The 20,725-nt window shown below is 41.4% G+C and overlaps 1 protein-coding gene across 1 annotated transcript in view; it reads left to right on the forward strand.

Annotated features, from left to right (window-relative positions):
* hcn1 (hyperpolarization activated cyclic nucleotide-gated potassium channel 1) overlaps nt 1-20,028 on the forward strand; it is an 80,413-nt gene extending 60,385 nt beyond the window's left edge. Inside the window, exons 7-8 of the mRNA XM_074617667.1 lie at nt 7,030-7,194; nt 16,775-20,028. Of these exons, the coding sequence (XP_074473768.1) occupies nt 7,030-7,194; nt 16,775-17,880 (1,271 nt within the window). The 3' untranslated portion in view covers nt 17,881-20,028. The remainder of the gene's footprint in view (nt 1-7,029; nt 7,195-16,774) is intronic.
* Nucleotides 20,029-20,725: the final 697 nt, after the last annotated feature.

Genomic DNA, 20,725 nt, shown 5'->3' on the forward strand with positions numbered 1-20,725 from the left:
CGACAGAAAATGATCACCTGAATCTGCAGCTCCCCTTGGCTTTACAGAGCTTTTGTAGTTTCAGCTCATTGTTTAGCTGCGGCTCTACTGTTTTGGTTCACTCCCACCGCTCTCATAGCGTCACTTTCAGCCGCAGCGGGCTCTAAAAATCCACTGCACTCTACCTGCTCAGCACCAAACGGCCGACAGTTACACAGTTAGCAACTAGCTGGTGAACAGCTGGTGAAGTGGAGCATTCAGATTTTTCCCTCAAGAGTTGGTAGAGACCAAAAACAGAGCTGAAAGAGAGTGACTACTGGACTCGCATTCATCAGGTGGCTTTACCTTGCACGGCAGCTGGATTCTCACGATGAAGATCTCGCGAGAATTGCGGGATCGCAAATCACACGAAAATCCATCTTGTCAGGCTTAAAAGTAATGCGTTTGTGTCTGGCAAGCCAGAGCACGGACAAATCGGCTTCCTGTGAGGAGCTACTGGCAGCTACAGGGGTGGCTTAAGTGTGTGTGTGTGATGGCACGTAGAGGCGGCTGTTTGTTGTAAACAACAATGGCGGCTCCTGAAGAGCTTAGCGTAGATGCTGCAATAGCATCAGTTATATCAGAACTTCATTGAAATTGAAAGAGCAAAGAACAGCACTGAATGCTTTTCTCAATGGAAAAGATATTTTCAGTCCTCTCCCGACTGGTTTCGACAAGAGTTTTATTGACAAATGGTTCATCCAATCACCTGCCAAGTATTTATTTTTTTGTAACAAACCATCTAGCGGGTCAGGTTACCCCCGCGACCCCCTAACGGGATAAGCGGTTGCAGATGATGGATGGATGGATGTGTTTACAACTTTGTTTCTACTGCCCCCAAGTGGCCAAAATAAAATGCAGGTTTAAGGACTAGAATAGAGCTGCAACTAAAGAATATAAACCGTGACAGAACCTAGTGAAAAACACCCAAGCTAACACTTCAAATTGTTTTGTCTGAGCAACAGCACAAACCCCACCTAAATTTACTTTAGTTTACAATCATATAACTCAGCGAAAAGCAGCAAGTCCTCACAGTTTAGAAGCTGGAAACAACAAATGTTTGGCTGTTTAGTTTGGAAATCAACGATCATCATCAGTTAACAGCTGATTTTATGTTTGTCTGCTTGATTCATTAAGTAATTGTTTCAGTTCTTGATTGCGGTATAATGAAAGCTATGAAAAAGGGCAAAATGATTGGCTTCCTTCCTGCTGGAGATAAAGTCAAAACGAGCTAGACTATTCACTCAACAAACTGCTCCCTCTAAATTGACCTCTGGAGACCAAATTTAGGAAATCCAGGAAATGTGTTGAGGCAGCTAGACAGTTAGTGCTTTTCAGGGATTTTTGGATTATCTTTTTCGAGCTTTGCCTAAAACATTTTGAAGGTTATTCTGTACCAGAAAATATTAACTCTAATTTTGTTTTGTTTGCTGTCTGGTGTGCTCTCATTCTGTGCAGAGATTCACAAATAACAGCTCAGTCCAGATTGATTTAGCAGAATCCAACGGAGTTCATACTCAGTGCAATAAATAGTGCAGGAAGCTGAAGGAGAGTTCATCAGCATCTAAAATCTGCTCAATAAAAAGGGAAAAAAACATGCGGTGAACATACAGCAAAAATTTTCCCATTTAATCTTTTAATTAAAAGATATGTGTTGTATCTGTCCAAATAATAAAGGGCGCACTGTGTCCTGTCCGTGCCGGGCCACCTGCTGTTGCCTTCTGCCCAGCTGGTATTCTTACCCGCTTGTATGGCATTAGTAGATGAGCCCTGAGTTGGGAGCAGCTGGCTTTACCAGGCTCCTCACTCTACCCCCTTTTCTCCGATGATTCGCACTCCCCTTACAACCAGGCCAAACCGTGGCCAGAATGAGAAATCAGTGAGACAGACACAGAGGGAGGCAGAGTGAGTAACAAAACTGAGCCCAGCCACAGGAAACTATTAGCATAGTAATGAGCAGGACATCTATGAGGACAGTAGGTCACAGAGCACCTCCAACCACGGTCAATGTCACGCCTGCATGCTACGAAGGTATCATAGTAATCACTTCTGGGCCTACGTGAATGGGATTACATATCAGTGGCACGCAGCTGTAGTGAAGTCACTGAGGCTAAGAGACTAATAGTGTAATGCTAGGACACAATGACAGACAGTGCATGGAAATCCCTATTGGGCTTGAATGTCTTAGTCATATGGGACTCTCCTCTCCTCGGTCGACACCACGTTAGGGGAAGGGAAGCCGGTTGCCATGGGAGTACGTGCGAGGCTTTGTGGCTAGGCAACAGACACGTGTCAAACTGCATCATGTGAAGTGTTGACAGGGCTACACACACACACACACACACACACACACACACACACACACACACACACGCACACCTTGGCAGTGCTAATGTTTATTTTTTTATATATAAGTATGCAATAATAATGTATAATTCCCAAAATACCTCATGAAATAAGGAATAATCCCGCAACATTATTCATTATGGCAGTGGCACTGAAACGGGGGAGATGGAGACAGACAGACAGAAGATCATGTCAGCCAGTATGATGTATGTACTGTATATACAAGTGTGAAAACAGTGAATGTAAGCGCAGTCTAAAAATACAGCTCATTGTCAGCTTTCATGTTCTCAAACAATCACTCACAACTGGAGTTCAGGGTAGTCTGACAAAATGAATTAGTACAGTCTGAAAGTGCTATTCCAACAGAGAGCAAAAAAATTTAAAAACAAAGTTTCTTCTCCCACTTTTGCTTGATCCATTATTCTTCTGCCGGTACGATTCAGTTTTGGAGTGGTTTGGCTACCCGACAACGGAAGGTAGAGCAAGTTGTCCGCCTCACTGACGTTTCTGAGAATAAGCGAAACATACATGAATGGCACCACCACATAGGCCTGTGGTTCAATTCCTGGTATTGTCATGTGTGGGTTGTGTTCACGGGAAGCCGGCAAGAGTTCTCATCCTTGTTGCTTTAATAGTGACTCCTATTTGCTAGGTTGGCCTTGTCAAAAAAGTTAAAGAGGACCTATTATGCTCATTTTCAGGTGCATACTTGTATTTTGGGTTTCTACTAGAACATGTTTGCATGCTTTAAAGTTCAAAAAACGCTTTACTTTTCTTATATCGGCTGTGCTGCAGCACCTCTTTTCACCCTCTGTCTGAAACGCTCTGTTTGAGCTCCTGCCTCCTCCCCACCGATAAGCCCAGTCTGCTCTGATTGGTTAGCTGACCCACTCTGTTGTGATTGGTTATCCGATCCAAACTCTTTGGACTCCGCTTGAGTAACTATCTTGGTTTGAGGGTGTGCCAAGCTAGCCGCAAGGCAGGTATTGTGCAAATGTATTACTTGGTGACATCACCACGTTACGGAAGAAAAGGCGGGACTTCAAGCATGGCGTTTCAGGCAGTTCAGGAGCTGTTTTGTGAGGGTAGTAGCTTTGGGCTTTGTAACTTTGCAGACCTTGTACTTGCATGAAAAACTATATAACACACTAAAGGAAAGGGAAAAACACAAAAACATAATAGGTCCCCTTTAAATACAACCTCCTGCATGTCTTGCTAAAAGTTCTCCGAATTCAACCATACCATTCAAAGGAAAGACAGTTTTGGAAATACACTTTTTTCCCTTTCTTGTTAAGAGTTCGATGAGAAGATTGATACCACTCTGGTGTCTGGATGTCAAATATGAAGCTAGAACTAGAAGACGTTAGCTTAGCTTAGCATAAAGACAGGAAGCAGGGGGAAACAGCTGGCCGGGCTCTGTCCAAACATAAAAGATATGCCTGCCAGCTCTATTATCACCTGATTTTCCACTGTCAAGTAACACATTTACCTCTGTTAAGCATCATGCAACCACTTCACTATCTGTCTTTGTTTCTCCGCCCTTCGTGAAATACATTTAACAAGACACAGGTTTTTCTTTCTCTCTCTCGGTGTATCTTCCTGTGTTAACCGAGGTACCACTTAACGGTAGCTTTTCCATCATAACAGCACTAACACCTTATTCACACCCACAGCTTGAGAGTGCTGCTCTCACGTCTTGTGCACACTCTGTGCTCTATTTTCATGACAGCTCATGGCGTAGCCCAGTCATCACGACAAGTTAACATTTAACGACTTAATGAAGATGGAAGTTGTGCTGTAGATTGGACGGAAGTGCAAATGTGGGTGGCGGCTGAGCGGTGTGCTGGTGGGTGAACACGATGGAACAGGAGCCAAAGGAAGTTGATACTTAGAGGACGGACACTGTGTTACAAGCTTATATAAAGAGGAGAATGAATGTAGGCTGAAGGAACGGGGGGGCGGATAGATAGACTGTGAACTCTCTGTCTTGTGTCACTGATTCATGAAAACACTGAGGAGATGAGGCGCTGTGAATGTCAGGTGTTACCAACACATGTCATCTGCAGTAGCACACGTATTCATTTCTTTTACATAAGAGGCTCAGGTGAGGCACATCTGATTGGTTTGCACGTCTTTTACAGGCATCTGCTGCATGGACAGCAACACTGAGATTAGGGTTGCATTCGAAACCGCATACTATATTAGCAGTACGTACTGATTTGGCCAAAATGTAGCATTTAGTATGCAGTATGCGAACAAAAGCGAACACTTCTGAATATTTTTGAGGCCGTGTCGATTTTGAATATTGGCAGTTTTACGATATTAGACGGCGAATCGAACATTTGCTCCAACATTTTCAGAGTTTAAAAGCTCCATAAACTGTCGTGACAGATAGCTAGCGCCTGCCGGGGTCGCAACCTCGCCAGCCGGGCGGTCACTCTCACAGACCGCTATGAGCTGGCTAGAGCTCTCTAGAGACCGGTCTGTAGACAAGAGGCTTTTATTTCCTTGTTGACGGATAGTTTGTTTAAATATCACAACACAAATATTCATAATCTCCCGCGGGCATAGCTCGCTCGCCAGCTGGCCAGTGATGCTCACAGACCGGCTACAGAGTGGCGAGGGAAGAGACAAGGGGAAAGAGCAGCGAGCGGAGAGATCCCTGCTGAGATCCCTGACACGACCCTTTTTACCTTTACTCTTATATTTGTAGGGATATCAGTTCACTGTTTTGTTTCTGTAACTGAAAAAGCAGTTTGAGTAAATTTTGTCGAACAATGTTTTATATTTCCCGTCTCCCCTCGTTGATGATCCTGTTTGTCTCACTTCACTCTGAGTTGTTCGAATAAATAGCTTAAACCTGCAGTATCTTACAAAGTAAACAAATATAACATAAGCAAAAAAAGTCAAAGTTGTATTTTTGTAAATTTTTTTAGTGGTACTAGTTCTTTTTTTTTGTCCAGTGCTTTAAGACATTTAAAGGCTAAATCCTGGTCTAGCATACTACAAAATACATCACTTTAACCGTTTCATACTGCATACTACTCCTCAGTAGAAACAGGATTTTATTCTGTTGTTATTGACATCAGAAGTGAAACATTTCTTTTGGTCTTTTACATTTTAGGTCCCATTACTTTAAGCTGAATCAACAGCATGACCTTTTTCTCTCAACATGAGTTCATGCAATCATCTAATTGCTCTTTGAAAGATTTTAATAGGCTACTTGAACGACTATTATAGCAATAATAAGCATCCTACTGTACAAAGAGAAAATGACCAATTTTAGCAGTGCAATCCAAGAGCCAAAATTTAATCCAAAGGAACATTTTATATGACTGTTTATTATCTGCTGTAGCAGGTTTATTAGAAAGGGCCAACCTGAACAGACCACTGTGCCCGGTCCTGTGTGTGGTGTAATGGCAATGACCATCGGTGTTGGAAAAGTACTAAGTACTTTACTGAAGTACAACTTTGAGATACTTTACTTATTAGTATTTCGATTTCATCCTGCTTTTTACTTCTACTCCATTTCAGAGGTAACATTTGTACATTTTACTGTCAATTGTAATCTCAGTAATTGAGTGTGTGTGTGTATAGTGCGATTACTTTTAAATTTAGAGGTAAATGTAGTTAAAGAGGACCTATTGTGTTCATTTTTAGGTGCATACTTACGTATTTTGGGTTTCTACTAGAACATGTTTGCATGCTTTAAAGTTCAAAAAACGGTTTACTTTTCTCATACTGGCTTTGCTGCAGCACCTCTTTTCACCCTCTGTCTGAAACGCTCTGTTTGAACTCCTGTCTCCTCCCTCCCGAAATGCCCAGTCTGCTCTGATTGGCCCCCTCTGTTGTGATTGGTTAACCGATCCAAACTCTTCGGACTCCGCTCCAGCTCCACTCGAACTACCTTTGTTTGAGGGCTTGCCAAACTAGCCGGTAGGCAGGTATTATTATGCACATGTGTTACTTGGTGACATCACCACGTTACGAAAGAGAAGGCGGGGCTTCAAGCGAGGCGTTTCAGGCAGTTCAGGAGCAGTGTTTTTCTGTGGGGTAAAGTCACTCCCTTTGGCGAGGATTTTGGCTTTGTAACTTTGCCGACCACTTGCATGCACAAAAAACAATACAACACACCAAAGGAAAAAGCCTAATAGGTCCTCTTTAAACATATACACAAACAGGAAACAGGATGTATGCTGTGTTATTATCTGGTGTGAGGGGAGCAGCTGCAAGGTCAAGTGTTTTGATGGATTGTCAAAACACAAAGCAGCACATCTCTGCATGTAAGAAACTATGTAATGCTACGTAACCATACCTCTGTTTAGTTATCCATTACATTTGAGAACTGATGCAGTGATGCCTTTTTTTCTCTTTTTTTGTAAAGCTGTATGTTATTATGGGACCATTAGCTCTGTGCAGGATGATGAATTATCTTAGTATAATGCCAGTGACAGCACCGCTGATGGGCTTCTCATTTTATTTACATCCACATCAGCTTCTGCTTCTGTACCTTTTGTACCCGAGGTTCATCTGTATGCTAATCTGTTTTGCAATTTACTGGGATGATTTCCTTAATGTCCCTCTGCACTTCTGTGTCTTCACGTGTCAAATGTGTTTATTATGCTCTCACTTTTTGTCCTCCTTTGTGTCTCCGTGTCCATGCAGAGATCTGTCTGCTCACCAAGGGCAGACGAACGGCGAGCGTGCGTGCAGACACCTACTGTCGACTCTTCTCCCTCTCTGTCGATCATTTCAATGAGGTGCTAGAGGAGTACCCCATGATGCGACGCGCTTTCGAAACCGTCGCCATCGACCGATTGGACCGCATCGGTAAGACCTGCCTACATCTTATTCCTGCCCTGTCTGATTGGTGGTATCTCTTGCCTGTCATCGTGCCTTGTTGTCTTGTCTTTATCAGTATTTGTTTGCCTTCTTTCTTCATAAAAGCATTGTGTCTGCCATCTTGTGCTGCATGACCTGTATGCTATTTTTGTTGTTAAAACTTCCGTCTCTTTCTTTGTCTTAAATAACATTAAAGAAAATTTTGTGTAACCAGCATTAATCCTTCTAAAGAACCAAAGTAGCGTTTTGTGGTTGGATTAACTGGAAGGCAGTGCATGTCGCTGTCCGGGAGGGAGTCACTTCGCCCCCTCGTTGGTTTGGTGTTGACCCCCCCGCTGGATGTCAGCGAGTGGATGGAAGCTAACCTCACATGCATGTGTGTCTGGCCCTCTTTCCACTCATCTGCACTCCTGGGTATGAGCAGCACCCCACCCCATGTCAGACTTCTCCAAATCAACCAGTGGAGAGAAACAAAGAGCAGAGCCAGGTGACGTCAGGGAGCTGGTTCAGGCTCTGACTATCTGCTGTAGAGTTTCATTCAGCTCCTCATCAACAACACTTCCTTATTTTCACTGTCTAATTCATAGAAGAACCTGGCCATGACAGATTATAGTTGAAATAATGATAATGCTTCTGACTCACACATTTGATGCAGTTTAAAAAGGGGCACATGTATGTAATACAAACGGGGCAATAATTGGTTGCATTGACCCTTATGTTGCACATTCTCCCACTCCTTATTCAAATGGGTTCAGTCTGCTCTAATGATTGGAACTAAGACATTGATGAATTAAACATGCAGAAGATAATAAGGATCATTTTTTAACTGACGGAAGTAGAACTAATGTCTTTGTCTTCGCTTATGTTTTGCTGCATTAGAAATATGTATCTAGTTTTCTCCTTTTATTACTTTTTATATATGAATAACAGCGGTAGCATATTTCAGTATCACATTCAAGTATTAAGAATGGATTTAAGGTCCAGACGCACCAACCCGACATCAAAGACCTAGCGGCGACGAAGGCCTCACGTCGCGTTGCCTCACGTCGCCTTTGTCTTGGCCAAAAAGTTGCACTCGAACACACCGCAAAGACTACAGCCGACAGCCAGTTAGCACGTACGTTCTGTGCCTGCGTGAGATGAAATAACTCTCCACACCAGCAGGCAAAGTGATTTCTCTCACCGACAAGCTCCAACGGCGATTCAAGATGTTGAATCAGCCAAAAAAACTCCGACGAGGGCAGACTAGAGCCGACGGTGTGGGACATACCGCAAAAACTAAGCCGACAGACGCTCACCGACAGCCTCAAACTGTCCGACGGATGACCGTTGGCTTGGTGTGTCAGGGCCTCTAAAGAGTAAACTTTAAGTGTAAAATGAGGATTATTTTCCTCATCTGTTGCTATCTCAGATATTACTGTACGTATTTTAAGATCTGGTATCACCGTCTTATCCAACCCTGTTTATTAGAAAATAAAATGAAACATTTGTCAAAACTTGACCAAAGGGCAAGTTCAGATTCAAAAAGCACAGTAATGTATGAAAAATGCATTACAATAATTACAATTACAATTCTTACAGTACATGATTGTTTTCTTTGTAGCTCAGCTACTGTACGCTGTCAATGAGGCGGTATGAGGATACAAGGATGCTATGACTAATATAAGTAATGAGTTTGACTAGTGTATTTCCACCTGTGACAACTAGCAAAATCAAAACGTAATTTTAATTTGCAGGTGGATGCTCTCTAAGTTAACTAATATTTGCTATTTAGGCAACAGGTTACTGCTGGTGAATAAAATATTTTATAGAATGCTGCTTCCTGCCTTGTTACACAGAAATAGTAAAACCGATAATGAATTTTTACGGTTAATGATTATTTCTTATGCATGAACAAATGGAATTTGTTAACTAAACCACTTTTGAAATGAGTTATGGTTCATATCGTTAGTTTTTATGGCTGCCACACGGAGCAGCTCATCATCACAAATGATCAATTCAAACAACAGACTTTAATGCCTGCCGACAACGCTAGCGGCCATAATGTTTGGTGATTTGTTTCCCTATTATTATAACCAGAAAACAACATCACCTGAATACAGAACAAAATACGAATTTACATAATGACAGTGTGTCAATGTTGTCTCATATCAGTGGTTAAAGCTTGCAGTCTGTATCTACTTTTCTATCTGTTACTGTGTTTTTTCTTTGTCATGGCTTTGTATTTGTGTATTATTTTGCCTGACACAGGCACGTCAATATTGAATTGCTGTGCAACCCAAGTGTTGACTCAACATTGAAATACTGTAGTGTCAGGCAAGACAGCAACAAGCAATGAACAATAGAACAAGACCGCTCAGAGCCAATCACAATCCACGGTAACTGTTGAGACAACCTTTTCTCCTCACAATTACGTTCATATGGAAACTGTATTTGGGGGGTGGGGGGAGGACATAATGGATGACTGGATTATAGCAAAATATCTGACAAAATGTGCAAAACGCTCACTCCAAAATTCATACAAGCCATGTCTGTAAAAGTTTATTTTAAACAAATCAACTAAATGTTCAGTGCTTGTCCTACAATATCTACTCATGACAACTGACGCCAATAAAACTACTTGATAGAGTTTAGGGAACGAATGTGGTCAAGTTTGAATTTTACAAATGACAACACTGATTTTTGTTTAATACAAGACACAAACCCTCCGTCTCCATACAACTAAACTGCATTCTCAATGAGGGAATTTGGGATATAGACGTCTGTAAGGCGTGGTAAAGGAAAACGCTACAGTGCCTGCTTTATGGGCCCATTGGATGCGGAAGATCGCCGGCTGATCTGGGTACTTTATCTCTCACAGTCAAGGCATTTTGGCATTATGCGCCACTGAGCAACTCTCATAGGAGAGAACGGGAGCTGCCTCCAACGCTCCACGGTATAACAACATTCTTGAAAGATACGTGGTATAATAACAAGTATAACAAGTGAGAAAGTCCACTAAGGGCTGGTGGGACAGGTGGTGGATGGGTCCAACACATACAGGACTTTCCCCGCAGTTTGTGTCCTGTGTGAAACTCATTTTAAGCCAAACCATGATGTGTTTTCACTAAACCTAACCCAGTAGTTTGATAGCCTAAACCAAAGAAAGTAGTGTTGTTTTTGTTTTGTTTTGTTTCAATTAACAACGTAAACTACGTATTTAAAACTGCGATCGTAAAAAATATGTTTCCCTCAAATCCTCATTGAGAATGCAGTTTAGTTGTATGGGAACGTAATTTAGTAGGAGACAGGATTGGCCTTTATCCACCTCTACGTTAAACACCCACACTTTGCTATATGAATGTCCCCCATGCTTCTTGCATTATAACTGAACACTAATAACTAATTGTGAAGTAGCTGCATATGAACGTAATTCACAGGGGACAAGGTTGCATTTTCTTTTTCCTGGACTAGCATAAAATAAAAATAAAACTCTTTATTTGCCCTGTAGTGAAGTCCCTTCACAACATGCCGTTTGGCCTCAACAGTCCAAAATCTACATTTGCCCTTTTTAATGAGAGCTACCAGCTTTTCACCAAATGTTGTAAACTGAAAGCTGCCCACTCTGACGGCCACCTCTCAGAGTGACATAGATTCGATCCATCCTTTCAGACTAACCATGAAGGGGGTTTTGTCTCATACGAGGGAAGATACTTTGTCATGATCCGTGCTGGTTGTATCGTTTCTATATATGAACTGCATTTGGTTACATGCTTGTCTTGCTCTAAAAAAAAAAGGAAAGAAGAAAAGTAACCATGCTTTGAAACCAATAACGTGTTGCACATTTGACATTATCTTTTATCTATCTAAAAATTATTTGACCAGGAGTCCGTCTTGAGACGAGCACATCTCGTTTTCAAGAGTGTCCTGGCCGACGAGTAGGCATCAGGTAAACACTTTATTCCAATTCCAATATTCGAACAGGGACTAATAGGCTTGCTAAAGGGATCCGGTCTCAAATTCATCCTCCAAGAGTTTGACCTCTTGCTGGAGGTCACATGTTTTAATTCCTTTAAGTCACCCACACCAGTCCTGCAGATGTTTTGATGGACACATTCAAAATGTCAACAACTAAGACAATCAAAGAAACAGAAGATATCTCATCCAGTGTCACATGCCATGTTTATTTTGTAAGAGAATAATTACCTGGATTATGAACACATGCTCAGCTCTATTGGTGTGACATTTTAATCTTTGAACCCTTCGTTCAAAGTGAATTCACAAACAAAATCATGTCTGCAGATTAGTAAAAACTTTACTAATGCAATGCCACATACACTATTTGTTACATGCAGAAATCCCATTTCATTATTTATTCATGTTGTCACCAATAGAAGTTTCTGATTGTCTGGCTTGAAATATGAATTCTGTCTTTTGTGTCAATAATTTGGGGGTAAAATTTAGACTTTTCTGACACTAATAAAAGGGAAGTCTTAAACTGTATTTGGACACAGAGCTACAGTAATGTCATGTTGACTACATGTGGAGGGCAAAAGTTGATTTAATCCATTTATAATCATTGTCACACACATTTACACCAGGTATTCTCTCTAAAATAAGCATTTAAAATAACCCTCAACAAAAATAAAAACTGAAGAAAAAAAACATTTCCTGCAGTGACTCATAAAAGAAATTATTGGTGAAATTATTTATCAAATTGCATTGAGAGTCAGAATGAAAAATGTGTCTCTGTAAAGCCTTGAATGCACCTCAAAATCTGTGTTTTTTTTTTTTTTTTTAACAAATACAGCCTTCATTATTTATATGATGTTTGTGAACATTGTATTTTGCTTGTTTTTTATGTGTTTGTGTGGTGTGTTAGCTGGCTTTTAGACTGTTTTACAACACTTATCTTTTATATGTCAGATATGGGTTGATTACTGTATTATTATTATTTGTTCGAAATCATATTGATTGGTGAAGTTTGTATATTGAACTAATCTCACTGGTTCTATTTTGCCAGGAAATGTAAATTACTAACACGATACTGTAATTGTTTTCAAATGGTGATTTGACCCATAGCTGATACATTTCAATTCAAAGTTTTGTATGTAAAAAAAAAGAAGCATTTCTTTACCCATGAGTGGTGTTTACATTTTGTTTATGTTTTTGTTTGTGTTTGTTTTGATTTTAAGGGTTACTATTTTTACAATCTTCTGACAATGTTACAAAATCAGCTTATAAATCATTTTATAAAGCATTTTGCGGACATGTTCAGAAATGACTGGCATTCATTCGAAAAGCAGTCGAGGACATTTTGAGCAGAAAATATAGAAGTTAAGAATGATAATAAAATAATTTAACGTTAATTTAACGTTCAGAGCAGGTCAGTGTTTCTATAAGAACAAGGTGTGTATATATTTCGTAGTGGGACTCATTTACCGTGTCATTTACTGTGATATAGTTTTAAGTAACCACCTAATTCAACTGTTGTCAGGTCATTAAATAGGCGTTATCGCTCTCTATAGGCATCATAGATGTGGGTCATTAGGGGCTTACTACACCTACTACATTGTAAAAGTGAAATTAAAACTTAAAAGCAACACGTTCTAACCAGGCCTGTCAATCGATTTAAATATTTAATTGCGATTAATCGCAGGATTGTCCATAGTTATCAACATGGGAGTGGACAAACATGCTTGCTCTATGCAAATATATGTATATATTTATTATTGTAAATCAATTAACAACACAAAACAATGACAAATGTTGTCCAGAAACCCTCACAGGTACTGCATTTAGCATGAAAATATGCTCAAATCATAACATGGTAAACTGCAGCCCAACAGGCAACGGGTGAAAGCCCCGTGTTTTGTGTCCCATCCAGCGCCCCCGACCTTCACCCGGTACGGCGTTTTACGCTCTCTATAGCACAACGCCTCACTTCTGCTTTTGCTCCTGTCTAGGGATATCACGGTGAAGAAATTTTCCCACCAGTTAATAATCTTGTGACAACACCGGTGTTACCGATTACACCAGACATTTTACAAGAAAATATGACGCTCAATATCTGTAGAGCGTTTCTTTGATTTTTGCCATTGGATGGCTGTGTCTGGCCTCTCCGGTCCAGCTTTTGCTGCGGGGCTGCAGGTTTCCACCTGGTGCCGCTGTACCATGCGTACCAGCTGCGACCACGCGTACCAGCTGTGACCACGTGTACCAGCTGTGACCACTCCGTCCTCCTCACGCCGATTGCCATTAACGTTACCGTTCCGTTATAGAATTGGGTTTAAATCCAAAATATTGCACTTTTTCTTTTCGCTTTGGCACCAAATCTTCCGTCATCGTCTTGTATGTCAACTCTCTCTGGTCCAGTGTGTGAAATCAGACTCTTCCGTCCACAGTCCACTTAAGCCGTTATATCGCGGGCTTCAAGACCAGACCACACTACATTCACAAAACAGTCATTTTACCTTGCAGAACGTGGAAATATACATACAACCCCACTATTTCGAAACTTAGCAGAGCTAACTTTGACTCAGCTAGTGTTAGCGTTCTCATTGTTCATAACCTTATTGATTAGCTTTGATTAGCTTAATTTGGAAACCGACGTCACTGGTTTTTGCAACGGCTGAGTGGGCATTTCCATTTTTGCAAAATGGAACAGATCACAGATGGACCCGCCCTTCAAGTTTTTTTAGCATCCGCCGTCCAACTATGTATTGAGAACAGGGCGCTGATACGCGGAATTGAACTAATTGGGTTTTATTTCTATATAAAAAAAAGGCAAGTAATGTAATGGGTATATGCCTCAACACCGTGTAACACTGACTACCACGGCAATCCTACTCCTGTCGTAATTACTCCGGTCGCTAGAGGTCGCTGTTGTGTTCTTCTATACCTTCTTTCGGTGATTGACCATGTGAATAGATGACAAAACCTACTATTGGGTGGAACAGGACCCTACTGACCCACATCTATTAGGCTTATAACCACTGATAACGTCCATTTAAGGACCTGATAACAGTCTATTGTACGGAAGCCCTGAAAGGCAAGTGCGAATTTTTTTTTTTTCTGGTGATCCATTTTCTAACTCTGATCTAAATTATTTGATCTCCTGTGTTTATGACTTAAGAACACATGGAGAAAAAAAATGTTTGACAGGATAATCTTTCTAAGTTCATTTTTTTTTGTCTGTGAAACTGGTATGAAAAAAAAAATTGTAGGCAGATTTTTCTGCTTTTTCTATTATTATTTTTTGCCTCTGTGTGAAAACAGGAGAAAAAAAATCAGGTTAGATTGTCCAAATTAAAAAAATAACAGCTTCAATCCCAGAGGAGCTACGTTAGCCTTAGCGACGATAGCGTTCGTTCCCTCAAACAATGTGACAACAGACAATACAAACTAATGTTACAGTAAACTGACGTTAGCTACACTATCGACTTAACCTGGGTTGTACCTGTTTTCACACAAAGGCAAAAAAAAAGTAACTTAGTAACTTTTCTACCTGTTTCACCGACAAAAAAAGGAACTTAGAAAGATTATCCTGGCAACAAAAAAAAACACAGGAGAGAAAATAATTTAGATCCGAGTTAGAAAATGGATCACCAGCAAAAAAAAAAAAATTCTCGCTTGCATTTCAGGGCTTCCGTACTATCGGCTGAAGTAACACTAAAATATTTCCAGCTGGTTAGTTAGTTAAGTTCTTTAGCTCCGGGCTGCTGAAAAGTTTATATTGACTTTCACTTTTTATGGTACATATATACCCTACAGTATTCTACCGATGCACAATAGATTTTCCCAGCCACTCAGATAATTTCATCTCTGTTGCCATAGCCATAATGTAGCATGGAGAATAGCAGCTTTCTAGGAGAAGATGTGAAGTGAAATGATTTCTTAAAATAACTTAAATGTGTATATATATAGCACTAAAAGTCTGTTATATTGTTTGATAAGTGTCTATTTTAGATTAGAGGAGGAGAGAAATACGAAGAAGCGCAGCAGGAACAGCAGCTGACTGAAATCCTAACAATCCTCCCGTGTCTCCTTACCAGCAAACATTCACTTCTTCACACTTTCTATTTGGAGGAATAGTAAATAAGTACATATGTGTTGTCCCTCCAATCTACAGAGTTTAACCTTGACAACTTTAAAAAGGCACTGACAGCAGCCTTGTAAGTCAACAGTAGTGTAATAGTCGGTACGTGGTGCTAGTTTTAGCTCTCAACCCGCCCCTGTAGTGACTGTTGAACAACATCAATCCTGTCTTACAGCCCGATGCATGGCTTGTTGGCAGCCTTGAGAGGAGAAAGCCGTCCAGAAAATGCCGCTCAACTGTAAACTCGGAAATCTTGTGCCCTCAAGGACGCGGCTTAATGATTGATTGACTGAGGCTAAAGCCTTCAGCACGCTAAAAGTCAGCTCTGTCTTCTTTACTGACAAAATAACGCGTCACAGATACACAAGGTCAGCAGTAATTACAGGAAACACTTCCTCTAAATACATAATGGACACAGAGTAAAGTAAATCTTTATTATTACTATTCTTATTATTGTCAAATGTGGCATATTTCTACAAAAGACCAGTTTCAAGACATCCTTCATGCTTTTTAGTACCACTTAGCATTTTACCACAGTTTTGCTTCCAAACTCCCAAAGCCACAAAAGTGGTGTTTAAAGAAGCCATCTGTCAAGTTTTTATTATCACAGTTTGTGACTTGTGACAGGCTGGGAAAGATTTCCAGGCCTGTGGGCTAAAAAAAATCCCGTTATAGGGCACTTTAACAACCAATTTGTTTACCGTATTAACCGTATTATTATCGTAAATGTCGTAGACAAATGTGTATTTTTGAATAAATACAAATTTTAATGATAAAGATAACATAGCATTCTGTGGTAAGATGAGTTTAGTTCTCCATAAAGGTATTTAATGTATAATTCACAATCTGTACCCATTGTGGTAGTGTGTTAGGAGTAGATCTTTTCTCTTTCTTATTGTTGTTTATACATTTTTTTTTTTTAAAAAAGGTTATTCTAATTGTCCTTGTGATGTGTTTTAGCAGAGGTGTTATTGTGGCTTTAAATTTATCCTTAGAGTTTAGTACTTTTTTTGTCCATTCTTCGACACAATCTGTCCAGTAACGTGAAGTGTGGGTCCAACTCATCAGTATTCTTCTGTGTCTCATCGTCCACATCAGCATCTCCACAGTCTGCGCCATCACGTCACACTTTCAGTAATCTGTGTCTCCTTTTGTGTCCTTCACTCCTCTCAAATCGTGTTTTTCCCATAGTCATTACCATTCAATGTCCTTCACACTTTTATATTCAATATGAAAAAAACATTAGTGGATGTGAAAAGATGCAGCTTGTAAGATTGAAAGAGTTGAAATTTATACATTTAGTAGAAATCAAGAGGAAGCTAATCTATTGAAGATGTGGTGATAAAAAAAAGATGCAAGTTTTTCCTATTAAAACATACAAGCTGCATCTTTATTATTACTGTCCTGACTCCTGCAATTTTCCTGTGGTTTATGGCAACCAAAGTGTGCCACTGCTGTATGTGCTCACCTCTCCTGACTGCACCCCAACAGGGAAGAAGAACTCCTTGCTGCTGCAGAAGTTCCAGAAGGATCTGAACGCCGGCGTTTTCAACACGCAGGAGAACGAGATATTGAAGCAGATTATTCGTCAGGACAGGGAGATGGTGATGATGGTGGACCGCAAGCAGTCAGTCACCGGGATGAACTCAACACCAATGTCAGGAAACTCCATCATTAACTCACCAGCCTGTCAGCCTCCCTTCCCCACCGCCTTCAGCACCAATCAGCTCCAGCAGTCCTCCGTTCCCATGACTTACAGTGCTTCAGCTATTGCCAATGCCTCCGCCGCCCGCATGCTGCCCGCCGCTGCCGCGGCTGCAGCCGCAGCGCAGGGGATGTACCCTGTTCCCAGTCTTTCCCACCACAGCCTGAATTCATCCTCAATGAATCCACAGGCGCCGCTCCAGCAGCAGGGAGCGATCATGTCGCCCTGCTCCTTCACGGCGGCTATGTGCAGCCCGCCCGTGCAGACCCCTCTGGCTAGCCGGAGCTTCCAGTACAGCTCGCGCACGGCCTCCCAGCTGTCACTCATCCAGCAGCCCATGGCTCAACAGTCCATATCCACACAGCAGCTGCAGCAGCCCGCTGCGTCGACTGCAGCCGCAGCCTCTGCAACGCAGCAGCAGCCGTCGCCTCAGCAACAGCAGGTCCCTTCACCTCAGCGGGGCGACATCCACAAGAGCACACAGGCCCTGCAGTCGGGCAGCTTGGGTCGAGACGTCAGACATTTATCGGCCTCCCAACCATCACTGCCACACGACACGTCTCTGGTGCCCAGAGTGCACCCAGCCTCAGGAGACTCTCTGGCCTCCATCGTGCCACCGACGGCGGTGGCGATCCAGGGGATGAGTCTGCAGAGCGGCCTCCGCACCACAGTGCCCCAGCGTGTCAATTTATTCCGGCAGATGTCGTCAGGAGCCTTGCCCCCGGTGCGCTCGGCGGCCGCGGCGGCAGCAGCAGCGGCGGCGGTGGCAGCAGCAGCATCCTCATCCTCGACCTCAACCCAGCACAGGGAATCCCCCGGATCTAGGAGAGATTCTGTCCTGAGCAGTACGGAGACTGAGCAAGACAAAATGCGTTTCGCATCAAATTTATGATCCCATTTTTTTTCCCTTTTCATTTTTTAAACTTCAATATGTTTCAACTCATTTTTAAAAACGGGAGATACAACAAAAGAGATAAAGATGAGGAACTTCAGCATTTTTTTGTTTCTCTCCAGTTTTCTTCTAAAATAACCTCATAGAAAACCCTGTACATACGAGCCCTTGTATTATATTTTAGACACATTGTCTCCCTAAACTTAAGAATGTATATTATACAGATACATCTCTCTTTTCTTTTGCGCCATATATATATATACTTATGTATATATATATATATAAATATATACTGCTGTGTGTATGGGTGTGTGAGAGTGTGCGTGCATGTGACCGCGTGTGTAAAATCCAACTAGAATATTTGGCAATGGCAATTCAAAAAGCTGTAGTATAAAGTCTTCCTTTCTGAGAAATATAAAGAATTATATACAATGTATGACATTTTATTAATTAATTTATTTTCTGTTTTTTTTTTTTTATTTTAAACTGGGATGCATTGTGGATTCAGATTTTTATTTTATTTTTTTTTACCGTTGAGGAAGAGAAAAATTGTCCTATTAAGCAGCTTTAGGCACCACTGTGGAATAAAACATGCAAGCAACTCTTGACAAATAATCTCAAAAAGCACACACACTCTCATGAAATGAATCTCACACCAGTTTCCTGAAACCAACACAGATACTGTAACTAAGTGTTATGTTGCTCTCTGCAACGACAATACAGTGTGCGGAGCCGCCGTATCCCCGCAGCGGCTCCCATACCAACCATGACAGTGTTATGGGTCCAAAGGGAATAGATAACAGAAATGCTGCTTTCTTTGTTTATGTTCGAGGAGTGTGGAGAAAGACGTGGATGGATGCTATTGTTTTCTATTTCTAATTTCAGATGGCTGAGATGTTACGTAATGTCGCTTAAAAATTCTGTGTATATTTATAATATTTATAAACTAAAGAGTATCACCATTATGCAATAGACTGTGACATAAAGATTACCTATATGTGTGCTGTAAATAGTTTTGTAGAGCTAGTATTTACAGATACTGTGTGGTGCATTCTCTATCATAACAATGTCTTACTTCTATCAGGAAACCTGGATATCATCTATACGCGAACAAGGTTTAGTGACACATGTTTCATAAAGAGATAAACAAACCTTAATGCAATAGCTAGCACTACTTGATGCCTGATTGGAGGACATTCAAGAAGGGTTCTCTCTGTATACTATCCTAGCCCTAGTGTAGTTTTTAATTTCACATCAAGTGAACAATATTTACCTACGATACACAACTTGATTTCAAAGTGTGTCTTTTTTTAGTTGCCTCATTTCCCCAAAAACTGCTGAGGATCATTTTCTGCATTGTATTGTTCGAGGACGGAAATTAGGCTTATTCTCTTTCTTCATCACACCTTTTATTTTGTACACTGTACTGTACGCTGTCATATCACATTTACTGTAGTTGAAGAGCCTGGCACCGCATTTTCACACCCATGTGTTTTAGGTTAAAGACGTCAGGTATCACTCAGTTTTCACCCAGAGGTGTGTTTTTGTGCTGCTGCTGCAGAAGAAGAAACGCTGGTTTGCATTAAGGTTTCTGTCTCATGTAAATCCATCATGTGGGCTTAGGTACTCTAAACTGAGGCAGGGAAGCAAGGTCAAAGCCAGAATACTGTGGTCCTGTTCAGACCTGGCATTAACATGCGTCCCGAGTGATCCAATCACAAGAGGACAGCTCTAAGTATGTCTGTTCACACCTGGCATTAGAATGCGTCTCCACATGCGTCTTGAGTGACCACTTGTGATCGGATCCCACTTCCCCCGCTCTACATGCAGATAAACACGTAAACACACGGCTAATACAGCAGACGTTGTGATGTAATATTACATGAACGTCAGTAGTAATATCCTACATATTCGTGAATTCCGGTACATTTTATTAACATCAAAATAAAAGGTTATTGTACCGGCGGTCCCCAGGGACCTCCGTGTCGCCGACACCACTGCCTTGCCAGGCAACAGCGCCGTACAGAGCTTCAGAGAGCCGGGCAGGAGAGAGAGTGAGCAGGAGGGCGGGTGTCAGCTCCGTGCAGAACACTGGAACAAAAACACAGACACATCTCCGACAGTATGATAATAATGGTCTTTTGAATGCCTAGTAGCCTATAAATAAGATATATCCATCCATTATCTGTAACCGCTTATCCTGTTCAGGGTAAGCGGTTACAAGCGCTCCGTCTGCCTGTCTATTCACATGAGGAGCGCAGTGAGATCCCAGCTAGACATCAGTTTAATAGGCGGTCTGTAATGTGTCCCAGGACACATTCGCGTACACACTGCTAAAAGAATGTGGCCATATGTGGTCTGAGCGATCGGATCTCAATGCGTCCTCAATGAGTGCGTTCACACCTGTACTTAGAGATGTGATCGCCTGTGATCCGATCACTCAGGACGCATGTTAATGCCAGGTTTGAACAGGGCCCGTGACTCTAAGCATAAAAGCATATTTTGACTATTTTAATCTTAGAATAATTAAAGTACTTGATGACTCAACTTTAAATAAGCCGTCCAATATGGCTTTTTGTGCACGAGGCTGTCAAATGCGATCAAATGTGACAAGTATTCAGTGCTATCTGTGCAGGATTCCTATTCAGAGTCGTAGTTTTCAGGGCGCCAAACATCCCGTCAGTTCAAAGTGACTAAGCCCCCTCCAGAGATGCCGTTTTAAAAAGATTACTTCGCTACAGATTGTGTCGATAGTGTACCAACGCAGTCAAACCCACCACCAATGTCATGAAAGCATGCACTGTCACAAATACTTAAAAAGATACTATCTCGAAAAATGTTGACG

This window comes from Sebastes fasciatus, chromosome 19 (genome assembly GCF_043250625.1).
Source record: "Sebastes fasciatus isolate fSebFas1 chromosome 19, fSebFas1.pri, whole genome shotgun sequence".
Taxonomy (NCBI): Eukaryota; Metazoa; Chordata; class Actinopteri; order Perciformes; family Sebastidae; genus Sebastes; species Sebastes fasciatus.